This window comes from Notolabrus celidotus, chromosome 12 (genome assembly GCF_009762535.1).
Source record: "Notolabrus celidotus isolate fNotCel1 chromosome 12, fNotCel1.pri, whole genome shotgun sequence".
Lineage (NCBI taxonomy): Eukaryota > Metazoa > Chordata > Actinopteri > Labriformes > Labridae > Notolabrus > Notolabrus celidotus.
This window is the reverse complement of record NC_048283.1, coordinates 31,992,933-32,010,527: the sequence shown is the minus strand read 5'-3', so window position 1 is coordinate 32,010,527 and position 17,595 is coordinate 31,992,933. Positions and strand designations below refer to the sequence as shown.

The window sequence follows — 17,595 nt, the reverse complement described above, 5'->3', positions numbered from 1 at the left end:
TTGCACACTTTACCAAGTTGGTAATCAGGATATTCTCAGACTCAGACAGAGTGGCGGAAAACAAAGGGATAGACTGCTAGCATCAAAGAGTCTTAATATTGTTTATTGTAATCATTTTAACCTTACAGTGTTTGAATGTGCAATTAGTAATGGTGGAATTTATACAGTTCAGCATTTTGCTGACAAACCATTTAAGATGTTGAAAGAAGGTGATGCAGTAATAATAACAATCAGCATCTTTGTATTTGTCATTGTTGTCATAATTATCATCATCATCATTATCAGCAGCGTCAATGCCATAGCTTTATTTGTAAAGCACCTTTTCCAAATGAAGTTTACAAAGTGCTTTACATAAAACATTGAAAGAACAGCAATTCAAAGAAATAAAATAAAATTATAGATATTATGGAGTTGACATGTACAGCTACAAATACAGAGATAAAAATTAGTGTCAGCTAACTTTTTACATAAGACCAGGTTAAAAGATAGCCTACTAAAAACTGTCTAAATAAAACCCCTTTTTATAAAGGTGTGTTTTGAATAGACTAGGATTAAAAGATGAGTGTGACTTTGCAAGTTTTATTTCATCTGGCAGACATACAGAACAGGTGCTGTAAGTCAGGAGAGTCATCCTACTCATCTACACTGTGGAACAGATACAAATGGCCACACCAGAAACCTTATGCTGCAAGTTGGCTCATACAAAATCTGAACATAAACTATATAGCCTGACCATAAGTGAAACCAAAGAACATACAGGTAACAATAAGGCTAAAACAGGCGTGGTATAATCTCAACACGTTTGGTGCTAATAAAAAGTCTAACTGGTGCACTTTGGACTATAGTTGGAGCGGTACAAGTGAAAGTTTGTTTGAAAAGATCAACTTGTTTTTGAAGAAAAGAAAACACATTACTTCCGATATCACGATCTCTGATATCTGATCTAGTTAATGCTACCTTATCTTAAAATTTTCTTTCCACTATTACTTGTTCTATTAATCAATATTTATTATTAATTTTACTGTATTGATCTTATTTTATTTTATTTTTAAGTATTTTATTTATAATCATGCCTTTTATAATTTTATCATTGCTGTTGTTTTCTGTCTCTGTTATTCTGTGAAGCACTTTGGTCTGCATGTTTTTATGTATGAAAGGTGCTACATAAATAAAGTTGTGTTGAGTTGAGTTGAGTTCAATGTTTCAAAATTATGTACATCAATAATTATTGTCATGGCAGCTGTTTCCCTTTCTATACAGAATGTAACCAGATTGTGTGTTGTGTTTTCTTACATTTGTACCTTTGCAAGAAATGTTTAATAAAACAAACAAACAAACACACACACAAAAAAACATTACTTCCGGTATTGTTCGCTGTGTGTGAAGGTTACTTCACAGATCTCAGAGGCGGAAGACGTACACGCGGAAGAGCCGAGCAAAGCGGACATTACGTCACCACGTTATGCCAGCCCACGGGCCATATTTGGTAGTTCAACTTCCTGAAACTCCCCTCACGTCTGTGCTGCGCCTGCAGCTCGGTGTAAGGGACGCTGTGGTTGGACGTGCTGCCGATCTGCAGTGCAGCCTGGGAGCTGTCAATCGGATCGCTTTGAAGCCACTGACGCTCATCAGGGTTTATTTACACTCAGCAGGACAATACTAGACAAATGAGAATATGTAGGGAGTAATTATACATTGTCTGCTTCCAGAGTGTTCTTGTAAAGGGACGTGACTGAAATGTAAAGGTGTCATCGGAGCCAGGCCCTGCATCTCCATCATTTAAGTAACCGACCAACGTTAGCTAGCTGCTGCTCTCTTTATTCACGCTGTCAGTCGTTGTTACCTGGTGAATCCGACACATGATTGAATGACATTGGTGGCCTATATCTGATACCGGTGAGTATTTCTATCATGTTTACATTGTGAGGTTGTTCAGAGTCCTGTAGCTGACGTTAGCTGATGTCACCTCACCTAGCTTGTGTCTGTAGCTGTTAGCTGAACGGTAGCTGGTCCTCTCTGAAGCACTAGTTAACACTAAGTTAAATGTTTTTATTATATTAATGAATGTTCCTGAACTGAAGGTGGTGTATTATTTATTTTCTACATGTGTTGTTTTGTACAAAATGCTAAAATGCCCTACAGGTACTCTGGACTTGCTCAACCGTTACTGTTTGTTGACATTTACAGTCTTAATAAACAAGTGTGTTTATCCTGGAGCAACACTGACAGCTGTTACAGGCTGGTTCTCACACTAAACATCACATTTTAAGAATAATTCACAAGAAAACAAGTGCTCCTGTCACTGCGTTCTGCTGAATAACTGTTTTAACATTGTGGAAAATTACAAGACCCCATTCACTTCTACATGATGTGCTATATACTCTCCTCAAGGCTGATGTGTTGTGACAGTGTGATGCAGGTGTGACAGGTGTGATTAATCACGCTAATTAGTGATAGCAGCAGTGAGCTTGATGGCTCACTGAGATGCTGTACTGTCATCTGATTGGTTCCACATTTCCTGATGTGAGAAGGCACACAGCATATTATCCATTGCAGTTTCTATTTCTAGTCCTTTTAATGCCCTTCTTAAATGTTATACAAACAACCAAAAGTCCAATAAAACTGTAATAATGTTTGACCTAATATCCTTTATCCCTGGGGTTCCCAAACTTTTCAGCCCGAGACGCCCAAAATATAGGTACCAAAGACTCGCGACCCCCCCGGTCCCTCAAAGTGATTTAATGTGGCTTCATTTAGCTGGTCTGCAGAATGTTAGCCTACCTATATGAGCATGTGTCTGTGTTTCCTGTGCTGTCATGAATTAACCTGCTGCTACTGATGCTTTAGATAATTAACTGTTAACTAACCCTAAACTTAGGAGTCATCTGGTAAAAAGAAAGGCAGAAAACTCATTATGTTTTCTATTCTCAAGGTTTTATTTCAAGTTAAGCTACTATTTCTGTGGATATTTTTTACTAACTGGGTAAAATGTACTATTTTGAGATAATTCAACAAATAAACATTCTGGAAGACTCAACTCAAATGAACTTTATTTATGTAGCACCTTTCATACATATAAACATGCAGCCCAAAGTGCTTCACAGAATAACAGAGAGACAGAAAACAACAGCAATAGTAAATTATAAAAGACATGATTATAAATAAAATACTTAAAAGTAAAGTAAAATCAAGACAGTAAAATTAATAAAATAAGTATGAGTGGAAAGAAAAGTTAAAAATAAGGTAGCGTTAACAAGATTAGATGAATACAGGGAATAAAATGGGTCAATAAATAATTAAATAAGATAAATTAATGTTAAAGCAATTATTGAAATAATAATAATGCAGTCCAGGACTAAAAAGACATCTCACCACCCCCATTTGTGTTTCCCGACCCACACTTTGGCAACCCCTGCTTTATCCAACTCTTACTGTGTTATCTGGACAGATTCATTGCAGGTCATAAGACCGCCCTTTGTTCGGTGTTCTCATGTGCTAGAAAATGAACATGAAGTCAAAACCCCATACAAAGAGAAGAAGCAAGTCTTACAGTAGTCAGCCTGGGTAATGCTCTGTGCCATGCACTTGACATCTGCATGTTAACAAGATCCCATTTCATGTTGAAGACGTTCTGAATGCCTTGTGATGTGAAATATTAATCACTCCTCCTCGGTACTGTTCACTAGCAACAGCGTATGTCGCCTTGAATAGCACTCGTTTAAAGTGCACGTTTTGTTTTAAAAGACATGCACTGTGTGAAAGATAAACCACTCGTCCTTTGAATTTTGCAGGTCATTTTTTAATATGTTGTTTTACTATTCTGCAAGCTCTCTTCACTACAAACAAACACTTGGTGCTAGCACAGTTTACCCCTGAGTGGTTATGTCTAATCATCTTCATTTTGTTGTCTTTATTGCAGGAGTGATGCACTTATGTGTGCCTGGTGTTTTACATTAGCATACTAACCACCCAGGAGAATGAATGCAGAGGAAGTGGAGCTGCTCGGTGACTCCAAGTACAGGAACTATGTGGCAGCAGTGGACAAAGCCCTCAAGAACTTTGAGTACTCCAGTGAGTGGGCAGACCTCATCTCTGCATTGGGCAAACTCAACAAGGTAAGACAGGCCGCAGCTGGACTTACACTTCAATCTATCAATCTTTATTTGTATAGCGCCAAATCACAACAAATGTTATCTCAAGACTCTGTAACAAACAGAGCAGGTCTAGATCACTCTATGTCAAATTATGAACAGAGACCCAACACAAAGGCCTTAATCCACCATGAGCATTGCACGTAGCAGTATTTAGCTAGTTACAGCGATGAGGACAAACTTCCTTTAACAGGCAGAAACCTCGAGCAGAACCAGACTCATGTTAGACAGCCATCTGCCTCAATTGAGTTGGGTCTGGAAAGAGGGATAGAGGAGAATAAGAGAGAGAGGGAGCGGTGATAGTGATGAGTCTTCACTGTCAGGAAACAGTAATGGTGGAGGATTGCATGCTTAAATTAAAATATTTAAATGTTTCATCAGAATGTATCTCCTCCTATTATTGTCACACTGGGTTAAGCCCTCTGTCACCCACATGAAAATATAGTGAGATCACAGGAAGACAAAGAACAGCGGGTGTGCGAAGGTGTTGCGACCACAGACTGTATAAATAATGGACGTAGTATTCGTGACGTCACCCACCTGTTTCTGAAGCTCTGTTTTGGAGCCAGATGTCGGTGGCACCGTGGCAGCCATATTGGAAATACTGAAGTCAACGAACTGCTGTCCAGCTAGTGTGAGGTAAAGAGGCGGGCCTTGAGCCTCCTCGCTAAAAGCTACAGTGTTCCCGTCTGTCAGTCAAGTCAGCTGTGCCTCTCATAAGGGAAAACTCGTAATCTTAATATCTTTGAAATTGCCACGTCACCCCCCTGTACAGTGTGTTCCGATCAAGAAATGATCTATCCAGACTACACTCGTTTTTTGAACCAGGCTGTAAACATGTTTATTTCTGCTGTAAAGATCTTCTTCTTTGAATTGGTGTGTATGTGGTTTCTGGTAATTCCAGAGCCAGCCTCAAGCGGACACTCAAGAAACTGCAGTTTTAAGCACTTCTGCATTGGCTTCAATTCTCACTACCAGAGGTTGCCGCTTGTCTGCGACACATTTATTCATTAACATTACAAATAGACATGTGTCACATATATTATTGACCATGATAAAGGTACATTTGTTGTGCATGTGAGCCCTGTGACAGTACGTGTACAACATGTCCCTCATAAAAACAACAAAGAAAGTAAAATGCAGTTTTTTTCACCTCTAAATTGGCTCCAATGAATGTAATGGAAAGTGATGGCTAACATTATCTTCATCTGGCTGCATCAAAGTGATGTCAAAGAATTGCCATACACAGACCTCTATGGAGTGAGGATAATCTACACATGCTGAGTGAGAAAGCATCACCCCTTTATTCATTTCACTTTATTGTGATCAATTCAGACCGTTTACTGCAGAGGAGGAAAATTACAATTGATCGGGCAACCCTAGCTGACGTAGCACCATAGTCATTTTATCTTGTTTGTATTGTGTCGTAAAAGTTCAAAGCCAATGTTGTTATTTATGCCAGTTTTTCATTATATCCCAATTAAGGTTTTGCAGAACAATGCAAAATACCAAGTGGTTCCAAAGAAGCTGACGATAGGCAAGCGGCTGGCCCAATGCCTTCATCCTGCCCTGCCCAGCGGGGTCCATCGCAAGGCCTTGGAGACTTACGAGATCATCTTCAAGATCATTGGACCCAAGAGGCTCGCCAAAGACCTCTTTCTTTATAGGTAATACTTCCACTGGCCTGAAGTTACCTAAGCAGAAAGCTTTCTTGCTAGCATCAGATCTCAATATCTCATACATTTTTCATCATTGCAGCTCTGGGCTCTTCCCTTTACTCTCCAATGCCGCCATGTCTGTGAAGCCTGTGCTGCTGGGGCTCTATGAGACCTACTACTTACCACTGGGAAAGACTCTGAAGCCAGGCCTACAAGGGCTCCTGACTGGGGTACTGCCTGGTCTGGAGGAGGGCTCTGAGTATTACGACAGGTGAGCCAAAGGAATGAAAAGACAAGAAAGAAAAGAAAGATATTTACTGGAACAAGCCATTAAGAGAAATCAGTTTATAACATAATGTGGATGAAAATTGATTTTAGATTATATGAATGATACATGAGATACAAATGAGTCATTGCAGGGCTAATGGTCCAATTTCAAAATGGTTTCTTAGAAAAAGCCTTGTGGTTTCTGAAAGATGGTTATTGTTTTATACCAGGAAGTTTTCTGTATCCCTGTTATCTATTCAAATAGTATTTGTACGTGTAGATCTGAATTGGTTGAAAAACTTGGGTTAACTGTGAAACTCTCATTAGTTCTTGATGTTAACGCTCACAGACCCTAGAGGGCGCTACGGTTACAGGATAGGCAACTGTGGCATCATCAACAGAGAGAGGAGCTGAACCATTAGACATTCTTTATGGCCAACCTTTGAAATGTATAAGATGGGAAAGCAAAATTGGCTGAACACGTTGACGGTGGCTGCATTATTGTCCCAGTAAGATGCCAGATTCCATTACTGCTATTAATATCACCTGTGCTTTTACTGGCATTGCATTGAAGTGTCTGTCATTGAAAAGACCTTTGTAGAGGTCATTGACGCCATCTCTCTTTATCTTTGTTGTCGTCAGCGTTGTCGTAGTTTATATTTATTCTTTGTTTCTGTGTCTCATTTGCATTTTCAATAACTCAGAATCCACAAAGAGGACATCTTGAATTGTACAATATCTCCTGTCCTGTCAGCTTTGATCACTATAATGTCCCATCTGTTCCAACTGAGCCTGAGCTGTTATAATATGAGTTAGGTACTATTCCTAGGCGCTGGCAAGAAATGTTGCTTATTTAATGGAAACTGCAAATAAAAGCTTTCAGAGTGAGATCCAAATGATTTCATGCACGTCAGAGAGTGATCTGTTCAGAGAAGGCTGAGTATTATTGGATAATGTCTCTGTCTCTGTGCCCATCCATCCCTACTCTTTCTTGTTGGTGCTTTTGTTTTGTTCTACCAAATCAACTACCAGTAATTAGAAGAGAGTGCTGTGTGCTGTTAAATGATGTTAGAACTGGGAAGGAGAACTCAGAAACAGAATTTACCTGTAAACTAAAAACAGTAGATCTTATTCATCAATGTTTAGTTGTTCCTGCTGCCTGAAGCTAGTGGTTCCCTAGCAGGTTCACTGTGTCCTCTCTGTGTTTTCATAGGACTAACACCCTGTTGGAGAAGGTGGCTGCAGCAGTGGAGCAGTCGGCCTTCTACAGTGCCTTGTGGGGCAGCATCCTGACCAGCCCTGCTGTACGTCTCCCTGGGGTGTCTTTTGTTCTGCTGCACCTCAATCGCAGGCTGTCCATGGAGGACCAGCTCTATGTCATGGGCAGTGACATTGAACTCATGGTACATTACAGCACTCTGCATTACAAACACCCCTCGCCTTCATTTGGACGTTTAAACATCAATAACATTAAATTAGAATCATCATAACCAAAGTCAGATGGTACCAATCTGACTCGAACCCAGAATGCGAGGAGAGTCACAAAACAGAATAGACTGTTGTCTTATGCTCTACTTTTTCGTGAATACATCCGCCTGTTAAATCAAAGTGTGCTTCTGTTCTCACCAGGTGGAGGCGGTCAGTACCTCAGTCCAGGACTCCAGTGTGTTGGTGCAGAGATGCACCCTGGATCTTATCCTCTTCTGTTTCCCCTTCCATATGAGCCAGGTATGAAACGCTGTGTGTCTCAAGTCTTGCTTAAATGCATCTTAATAATAATGTGTGCATCCTATGGTTGAAATATATGTAGCAGGGATGTTACACATAGTGAAGGCATACATAATGTGTTGTGCTGTGATAAAGTGACTATTGAAATCACTTTGAAACAGCTGTAGCTAACTCCACCTCAATGAACTAAACTATTGGAGGACTGCTTAGTTTTGTGTATACAACAAAAGGAAAACACCAGCTGTCTAAAACAGAATGAGCAGTGTGGTGCCCACTTGGTTGCACTGTGCTCTGTGGTGAGTGGAGCAGATTCAGCTGATTATACTGGACACTATGTCATGTCACTTTGGTGCCCTATGTATGTGAACTGTTACTGTTGGATTAAACTAAATTATTTTATATGGATTGCTTTATTAGGCTTTTTTTTTATAAAAGCTATGATTATAAGTATTTTTAATGATATGTTATGAGTATTTCACATGCATGCATGCATGTGTGTGTGTGTTTCTTCCTCTTGTAAATTTGCACGTGCATGATGAGGAATTTGTGACTGGAGCAGCCATGGTAACTCATGCTCACTACTTGTTCAATACTGAACGTAACATTTCTGGACCTGTCAGGGCCTGGGGTCTCATTTATAAAACAGAGCGAAGAATACTGACTCCATGTGTATGTACGCCAAACAAACGAGGAATGGCTTGCAGCAAAAAAAATTCTGATTTATAAAACCGTGCACACGCACACTTTAACGCATTGTTCTCTTCATAAATCATGATCCACCTGGGTATATGAGAACATGGTTCAGCCTCATATTCTGCCCTCTACACGCCTACATTACATGGTCTATAGATGGTCAATGCAGTATTGAATATCTACAGATCATATTGAGGTGTTCAAAACATTAAACGTGCTGAATATCAACGTCTGGAGCAGGCTCATAATCTCTACAGTCATAAAGTGAAGGCTCAGACTTCATCAAGGGAACTGAACAGAAACATATTTCAGACTCAGTGCCCAGTTTTCGATCTACTTGTTCTTATTGAGAGAAATAAGCATGTGAACGTGGTCAGTCCTCAGCCGGGAGAGCAACCGGGTCAGAATCAGTCTGGCGGCAGAGAAAAAAGGCGCTCGTGGAGACCTGTCACTCAGCCGCAGCCCCCAGCTGAGCATCTCTGCTGTGAGCAACACCTTCAGTCAGCTGATCACATCCAAACATGCTTTAAACTTCAAACACCTCCCTGATAGATGAACTAAATATGAGACCACATGATGTTTGTTCCATGTGATAGAAAATCCAAACAGAAAAACGTGTTTGAGTAAGTTCTTAACAATCAATTAATGGATACTCGATTAATTGTTGACATCCCTAGTGCGTACACAATGTTTATAGATGAGACCCTTAGAGTCTGCTCTTTTCTAACATCTGAGATGTGTACTTGTGTTTGAATGTCTTAACATGTGTGTATGAGTGTGATTGTGACAGAGAGAAACAGTCACAAATGTTCTTTTCTGTTCAGGCGACTCGCCCTGACATGATCCGGATCCTGTCGGCAGCTTTGCATGTGGTTCTGAGAAGAGACATGTCCCTCAACCGCAGACTCTACGCCTGGCTGCTGGGTGCGAAACTCACACACACACACACACACACACACACACACACACACACAAAGTACTGTGATTCAAACACATTAGGGTTCCCACTCAATGGAATTTTTAAAATATTGTTAATTTAGGGAAACTTTATCCACAGTAGAGAAAGGGATCTTTTTCAACTTACTCTTGTCAGCTCTCTCATACTACAACTTTTCACTGTTGAGTGGATTTAAAGGTATAGTTTGTAGAAATGGAGATATAAAGTGATATCTATTGGCCATATTTACTCACCCCTCCCAGTGGTGAAGTTGCAGAAGTGTTGTTGGCCTTAGAGGACTGTAATGCACAATCAGACATGATAAGAATGATCCTCTATTTGTCAAGTTTTTACTATAAAAACTTTTATCACTACAAATTATTTTTGCCCACGACAAGCGCTCTTCTTCTTCTTCTTTATCTTCCAACCGCTGTATGGCCCTTTCTAGTTTGACCGTGCTGTGCTACTATGCAAATATAAGGGTCAAATACTCTTGACCCACAAGTCTGGTGAACACAATCTTACCGGACATGGGCATTAGGGGTGTGCGATACCACAAATTTTGGTTTTGATCCAATACCAAGTAATACAGGGCCAGAATCGCTGAAATGGATACTGATACTTTCTATCATTAAAAGTATCTTCTGTACTTTGATGTATTACATGCATGTTAAAACACAGAACAGTTTTTAAAGACAAGCAACAAATACTCTGCCTGAAGCGTTTCCCTCCTCCTCCTTTCCTTTCTCTTGAGACTCAGACTTCTCTTTGTCATGGTTTTTATATGTTTGAACTGATTGGTGGTGTTACCACAGTAGTGAACAGCCTTCCTACACACGTCACAGTTTGCTACATTTTCAGTGACAGCTGTAAAATACCTCCACAAGATGCTCCTCTTTCTTTCAGCCATCACGGCATGCAATGCATGTCTGATTGGCACCAATAGTCAGGGTGCGCACTGTGGCTTGTATGCAATGCGTGATGTGTTTGTTGGTTGTTTGAGCACACAGGACAGCAGCAGTAGAGAAGCAAAGAGTGCAAACACTAAGTGTCTTCAAGAGAACAGAGTGTTGTTTGCACAGACAGATCTACTCTTTGATGAAATGGATAAAACCTAGAAGAGAGAAACTGAAACTGGTATCAATCCTATTGACGCTAGAATCAATCTTCAAAAACGAGGCATAGTAGCTGTAGTATTGATATTTTGGGATCGATCCGCTCACCCTTAATGGGCACCAGGATGTCAGAAGTGGTCCTCGAGCATGGTTCATGTGTACTTGAGCACGGTCTGTTGAGAATGTGACCGCAACCATTCTTGATAAAGGAAGTGGGCTGCAATATGACTTCACAATGACTCCAAAATGCTCAGGGAGAAATCCCTCACTGTGAAAGCCTTAGAAACAATCCTACCTAATGTGAAAGCACCCTTGATTTAAGTTACCAAGAACCAAAAGATTTGTATCTTCATGTGATTATACATTACCTAAACATACTCCTGAATATTATATCCTATTTTTAACAAGCCTACTATGACACACTGTACCTTTTTAAATGTTTATTATTTAGTTGTTTTAGATACTGACTTCAATGCACAAACCTTTTGTTTCAGCTCGTCAGTTTTAAGTTATACATCAGTATTAGGCAGTTGTGTGCTTTGTCACTGTTTCCTGTTTTATTATTATTATTCTTTGGATCACACCTGTATCTGTTGTGTTCATTGTCTTAATTTACCTTTTCCTTTTTGCTGCTCACTGCGGATGAACATGATGGTAAGTGTATGCATGGCTTAGAATGGTTACTGAATGTGTTAAGCTAACTCTCCTCTCCAGAACTGACATTAAATGCAACATTAGGTCATGCCAGATTTCTAAATTACCAGCAAGAAAAAGGGAAGTGAAGCAGCCAAAGACTTTCTTCTTCTTGTTCCATTTGACCACAAACAGAGTGGGTCTTGCATCAGCTGCATCAGCTTCAAAGTGAAGAAGAGAAAAGGATCAACTGCAGGACACTGATACTTTGTAAACACAATAGCTCTGTTAGCTGCCCTCTGGATACATTCTTAGCTTCTTCCAGGATGTAGATCTGAGTTATCATGTGATTATGACTGCATGTTTTTGTCTTTTGAAGGCTTTGACAACAATGGGGTGATGATAGGACCCCGCAGCACACGCCAGAGCAACCCAGAGGAGCATGCTAGCCAGTACTTTAACACCTTCTCTAAAGACATGCTGGTCCAGGTGAGCCTTTAAGCTAATTTGGAAAGTAGTGGATGAAAATGTGTTACGAGTATTAGTGACATTTCCCTCCAAAAATCAGATGTTGCCCAAGAGCCAATATGTCTCAGTGTGGGATGAGGGAAGTGTGTGTTTGTTGAAAACTTCCCTCTCATGCTCCTACCTACACCTCCCACCTTCCCCAGGGTTTGAATAAATGTCCGGCTCTCTTCTCCCATTCCCAAATCCCATCCTTGTGAAGATGGCTCCTAGTTTTCACACACACACACACACACGCACGCACGCACGCACGCACGCACGCACGCACGCACGCACGCACGCACGCACGCACGCACGCACGCACGCACGCACGCACGCACGCACGCACGCACACAGTTGTGTAATCTGTACTTTCCAGCTCAAAACAGCCTTTACCCTCCTTACGTGTGTCCTGGTACTCCAGGGGAAGGAACACAGGACACACAGAACAACCAGGGGGAGGTTTTGTTATTCCGTGTTTTATATTTTTTGTTTTTGTTTTTTTTGGGTTTGTTTTTTTGTTGCCTGCTCTGCCATCTGCTCTGAGTTAGTTATTGGACCTCCCTCCTCTGGGAGAAGCTTTATACTTCAGAGACCGTCTGTTCCTGGCTTCAGCCTATTATGTGGCAGACGAAGCGTGAAACACATACAGAAAGAACAGAAATCAAAGGGGCCTCAATACTAAATCTTTGAAATGGTTAAAAAATGTGCCCTCCACTGTGTCAAAAGTGGCTCTGGAGTTTAGATGTGTTTTGATCTCTGCTGTTATCAAAGTGTCGGTCTGTGTGTTCGCACTTCTTTTAGGCCATGGTGGGGATTCTGCAAGGCAAGGCCCGAGGTGGAGAAGAAGAAAGCATCCTCATGCATGACCTTAAGCCTTTCCGCATCCTCATTAGTTTGCTGGACAAACCCGAGCTGGGTAAGCAGTATTTTAATGTGAAGACTAGTTAGTGTTGTAAATGTGGAAATGAGGATGTATTACACACAACTCAGCCTTTCATACTAAAATATGAAAATTCACTGTACGTATGTCTCATTCTTCAGGTCCAGCAATCTTGGAAGATGTTTTGATCGAAGTGTTCAGAACTCTATACACGCAGTGCAGGACAGAGTTGGACCTCCAAAACCAGAGTCCCTTTAGTAAAGACCACACACACCTCAGCAGGTCAGTCAAAGGAGTGACAGTGACAGTCTTTCATTTCTAACTCAGTTGAGTAAATGACCAAAACATGTGCTATCTTTGATAAAGAAACAGAATCATTATTAATCCCAAGCGTTAAATTGGATGTTTCTCTTCACTACAAAACAACAACAGTTTCTGCTTTTTTCCCTCCTTTCTTAGCAAACTACGAGAAAACAAGAAAACAGCTGAACTGATTAAAACAGCCAACCTCCTGTTTAACTCGTTTGAGCCATACTACATGTGGGACTACATCGCTCGATGGTTTGAGGAGTGCTGCAGGTCTGTATATTATCACTTATGCACCCAACTTCACGAAGCCTTGCCAGAAATACTGCTGAGAGTAAAGAACAGATGATATATGAGAAAATTAAAGATGCTTTGATATTACTGAAGCTGATTTGAGGTTATTATCAATCTTCAAGGTAGAATTTTTCAACCCTGAGACTCTGCTCCTGTTTTAGTGTTTTATGGCTTGTTTTTATTTATTGTTTTATTGTTTTTATTGTTTTATTATCCTGTGTTTTAATTGTTTTTATGCCTGCGTTGTTTGTCGATTTATGTACAGCACTTTGTTCCAGCTGTGGTTGTTTTAAAGTACTTTATAAATAAGGTTGAGTTGAGTTGAGAATTTGATCTCTACAAAGAATACAAAAGATGCTGCTGATGTACAACCTTCCGCTTGCCATTCCACTTTCATTACTTCCACTGCAGAGCAAAGTGGATCCCCTCACAGTTGTGTGATCATCACTGAAGTAGGGATGCAAATGTCCAGTATTTTCCGTGATTGATCTTTGGAATGTTAACAATCAATTATTGATTAATCATAAAAAAAAGTAAACATTTTCCGCGTCAAAAATAATGCCAAATGCAATTTTTCCCACGAATCAAACTTTCCTTCACGACACAAAGTTTATAACTGACAGTATTGAATATCTATGGATCATATTGAGATGTTCAAAACATTAAACATGCTGAATATCAACATGTGGAGCAGGCTCATAATCTCTGCAGACATACAGTCATAAAAGTGAAGGCTCAGACTTCAACAAGTGAACTGAACAGAAACACATTTCAGACTCACAGAGTCCAGTTTTCTGTCTACTCGTTCTTATTGAGAAAAATAAGCATGTGAACGTGGTCAGGTGTCAGCCAGGAGCGCAACCGGGTCATAATCAGTCCGGCGGCAGAGAAAAAAAGCGCTCGTGGAGACCTGTCACTCAGCCGCAGACCCCAGCTGAGCGTCTCCGCTGTGAGCAACACCTTCAGTCAGCTGATTCACATCAAAACATGCTTTAAACTTCAAACACCTCCCTGATAGCTCAACCAAATATGAGACCACATGATGTTTGTTCCACGTGATAGAAAATCCAAACAAAAAATGCGTTAGAGTAAGTTCTTAACAATCAATTAATCAATACTTGATTAATTGTTGACATCCCTACACTGAAGGTAACCTTTACTCTGCATACCTAACCCAGAGTCATCATGCCTCTGTTACAGGAGGACGGTTCACAGCAGCACACGTGCACCACAGCATGCTGGGAGCTTCGATACTCCTGAGCTGTCATTGGTGGAATTCTGTCAGCTGGTGGATTTCCTGCTGGATATTGTTTCACTGGTGAGACTCTTGTAGTTTTTAAGCTTCTGTTTGCCTTTTCTGTCTGTTCTTTTGTTTTTATTCTCATCCTCACATTTTCCTATTTCCATTTCCTGTAATTACTCAACTCCACCACACACTTTCTTTCAATTTTAGACACTTACCTTTTCTGAGTTTTCATTACTTCCTTTGTCCCGCTGTCATGCTATTCTTTCTCTATATTTGATTTTTTAAGGTAATTTTCTATTTATTCTTGATTTTTCTCTCCCTTTCCCTCCCTCTTATTGTTAAGTCTTTCTCCCTATTTTCTCTCTTCTTTCCTTTTCTTTTCCTTAATGCTCCTCAGCTTCTATTTCTTTCTTGCTGCCAAAAATCCACGGCCTCTTATCTCCAGTCCCTGAACGGACCCATCCATCACATTCTGTTTCTCACTCCCTCCTCGTTTTTTTAAAATCCTGTGTGTCTACTACAAGAACCCCTATGAATTTACGCAGTTTTGCTCCCATGTTGATAGATTTGTTGATCAACTCCATTTTTGAAACCAGTTCTGAGATGCCGCACTTGGGAGATGAGCGTGTGTATCTCCCATCTCTCCTGTGTCTGTAGTCTGTGTGAAATCTCTTCATAGGTTCAAAAATGCCTTTTTGTCTGCCAATAACTTTGTTTGCATCCTCTTAGAAATAGGCTTTTCTACAAAGTATTTCCAATCTGTGCAGTTTGGAAATCCTTCACTCCTTTATTACCCTGTTTGAGTGTTTGTGTGTTTTTGAAAGAGCGAGAGAAAGAGAACCTTGTGTTCTGTAGGCTGGTGAGAGAGAGGAGCAAAGTGCGTGCGTGCGTGCGTGCGTGCGTGCGTGCGTGCGTGCGTGCGTGCGTGCGTGCGTGCGTGCGTGTGTGTGTGTGAGAGATTCTGCGAAACAAGTGTGGTGTGGCCTGTGCTCTGCTTGCTCTTGTCTGTTCAAACTATCTGCTCTTTCTCCTTGAAGCCTACTAGAAGCATGAGGGTAATCTGCCAGGTAAAGTACTGCTCTTTCCTGCTTTTTCACCTCACCCTGCTTCACTGAGGCTACGATAACATTTCTGCAATGTCCTGCCAACATCCCCCAGCCATCTTTGTTCCTGCTCTGCTTTGAGTGATCATTTCAGTATGACTGACTGACGTCATATCTTAATGTAAACAAAGATCCAACAGAAGAAGTGGGATTCTAACACTCATCACATGGTGAAAACTGACCCTGGCTGTTTGGTGTGGATCTTGTGAAAATGAAATCTCTGCCCAGTGTGTATGTGTTTTCTGTTTAGCATGCATGCAGCTACATGCTAAAGCATTGCTCACATATTTGTTATAAATATGACTGTTGTAATGATATAATGCTCATTTTATGTTTTTTGTTTTTGTTCCTGATTTGTTTTGTAGAAAAGTGTTTCTTTGAAGTCAAAATATTTGCATAAAAGAGACACAAAAATCATCACATCCATCACGACACTTTAAGTGCAAGAGGTCATGATACCACATTTAAAGGAAATGAGGTTGTGCACATTATAGTCAGGAGCTCCAGTTTATTTATGGATGAAGGTTAAATCAAGGTTAGATAATTCCACTGGATTAAAAAAATGCAAATCCTGCTTTTTTTTTTTCAAGGAAAAAACGACTTCATTACATATGTAGTAAATACAAAATAAAACAATATTGAAGATCAGAGAGATTAGATAAAATTTGTTTACACCGCAACTAAATTTAAACCTAATCATCCTGTGGCCTTTGAAATACTCACTGTGGTCTGAATTCGATGGGGGCAGATGGTTCTTTTCTCTGATTATTCAGCATTTAGATTTGATCTCCTCAAAGTCACTCTTACCATGAAACAATTTCTGCAATTGCAAAAAAAAATTGGAACTCTTCTTTGAAACTACAACAAATTGAATCAATATGTGGGTATGATATCTGATGTGAAATACTGATTAGAACTATCAAATTAATTCACTGTTAAAGGTGTAAACTGTTTCCCTATTTCCCCACACAGGGAATAAGATACATGATTATTCTTCAGGATAATAAGGATATATATATATATAAGGATAGTGTATTTAATAAGACTAAAAAGAATGTTTCATCATTCATTTTAGGGGCTCACATTAAAGTAGAACAGTAGGATTAATAAAGCGTGAAGCCTTTATTCCATCATGTTATATTCCCTTCTCTGCAATGCCGCTACATATTTATGTCCCGTCTTGACTTCTGTTGTTTTCAACATGTCCAGGAGACCTACATAGAGATCCAGACAGAGCATCTTCCTCAATTGCTTTTGCGCATGGTGGCAGCTCTCACCTGTCACCTGCAGGCCCTGGGCCTCGGAGAGCTCACCCACTGCCTTTGTCTGTGCTCCAAAATCCTCAGCAAAGTGCAACCACCACTGGTGTCCCCTCTGGCTCTGCCATCGGGCCCCCGGGCTCAGGGCCTCTCCACTTCTACTGGAAACCTCTCAAACTCAGCGAGGGATAAGTGCAAAGAAAAGGAGGACAAGCAGGTAAGAAGAACTGTTGAAAATATTAAAAAACGTTGAAGTATGTGATATGAAATCAGAACAGGTATTGATAAGGAAGTGCTTTTCAGAGGCTTCATGACTTGATGATTTTATATGTGAACATACTGTATCAGAGGACCCGTTTGTTTAAGTTGTCAGCTGTAAATAAAAGTTGTTTCCTTGAATCAAATCAAACGTGACACAAATCATAGGCCAACTGTTGGCTTTGAACATCGCTGCCAGCTTCTTTCTCTGATCCTTAAAAAGTCATTCCATAAAAGCAGAGAACTTTCTGCTGCCCCAGTGAAAGCAAATCCTAGTTTGACCCACTTCCCCTTCAAGTTACTGCCCAAAACTCCATCAGTTCTGGCTCTGATGGTATGCCCTGGTCCCTGGGCCATTCTGGCTCCTGCTAGCCTCCTGCCCTGTGCTTCTGTTGGCGAGTTGGTCCCATGACTGGCCCTGCCATCCCACTCTCCCTTGACATAAGGGATTTGAAGAGTTGTTAAGAGCAAATGCTTCATTTGGCTGTCCTGGTCCTCCTGGTCCCTGCCCTGCAACCTGGTTGTTTAAGTGTTTGAAAGCTCAGTGACGTTTAATTAAA

The 17,595-nt window shown here is 40.5% G+C and overlaps 1 protein-coding gene across 2 annotated transcripts in view; it reads left to right on the top strand.

Annotated features, from left to right (window-relative positions):
- Positions 1-1,519: 1,519 nt before the first annotated feature.
- dop1a (DOP1 leucine zipper like protein A) overlaps positions 1,520-17,595 on the top strand; it is a 37,589-nt gene continuing 21,513 nt past the window's right edge. The window contains exons 1-14 of one of the 2 annotated variants that reach the window (XM_034697510.1): positions 1,521-1,896; positions 3,920-4,115; positions 5,637-5,818; positions 5,910-6,080; positions 7,290-7,479; positions 7,706-7,804; positions 9,322-9,421; positions 11,562-11,671; positions 12,491-12,605; positions 12,731-12,851; positions 13,029-13,148; positions 14,370-14,487; positions 15,453-15,482; positions 16,728-16,994. In XM_034697510.1, coding sequence (XP_034553401.1) covers positions 3,978-4,115; positions 5,637-5,818; positions 5,910-6,080; positions 7,290-7,479; positions 7,706-7,804; positions 9,322-9,421; positions 11,562-11,671; positions 12,491-12,605; positions 12,731-12,851; positions 13,029-13,148; positions 14,370-14,487; positions 15,453-15,482; positions 16,728-16,994 — 1,761 coding nt within the window. In that variant the 5' untranslated portion in view covers positions 1,521-1,896; positions 3,920-3,977. Of the gene's footprint in view, positions 1,897-3,919; positions 4,116-5,636; positions 5,819-5,909; positions 6,081-7,289; positions 7,480-7,705; positions 7,805-9,321; positions 9,422-11,561; positions 11,672-12,490; positions 12,606-12,730; positions 12,852-13,028; positions 13,149-14,369; positions 14,488-15,452; positions 15,483-16,727; positions 16,995-17,595 lie in introns of both variants that reach the window. The other variant, XM_034697511.1, reaches the window with a different exon arrangement.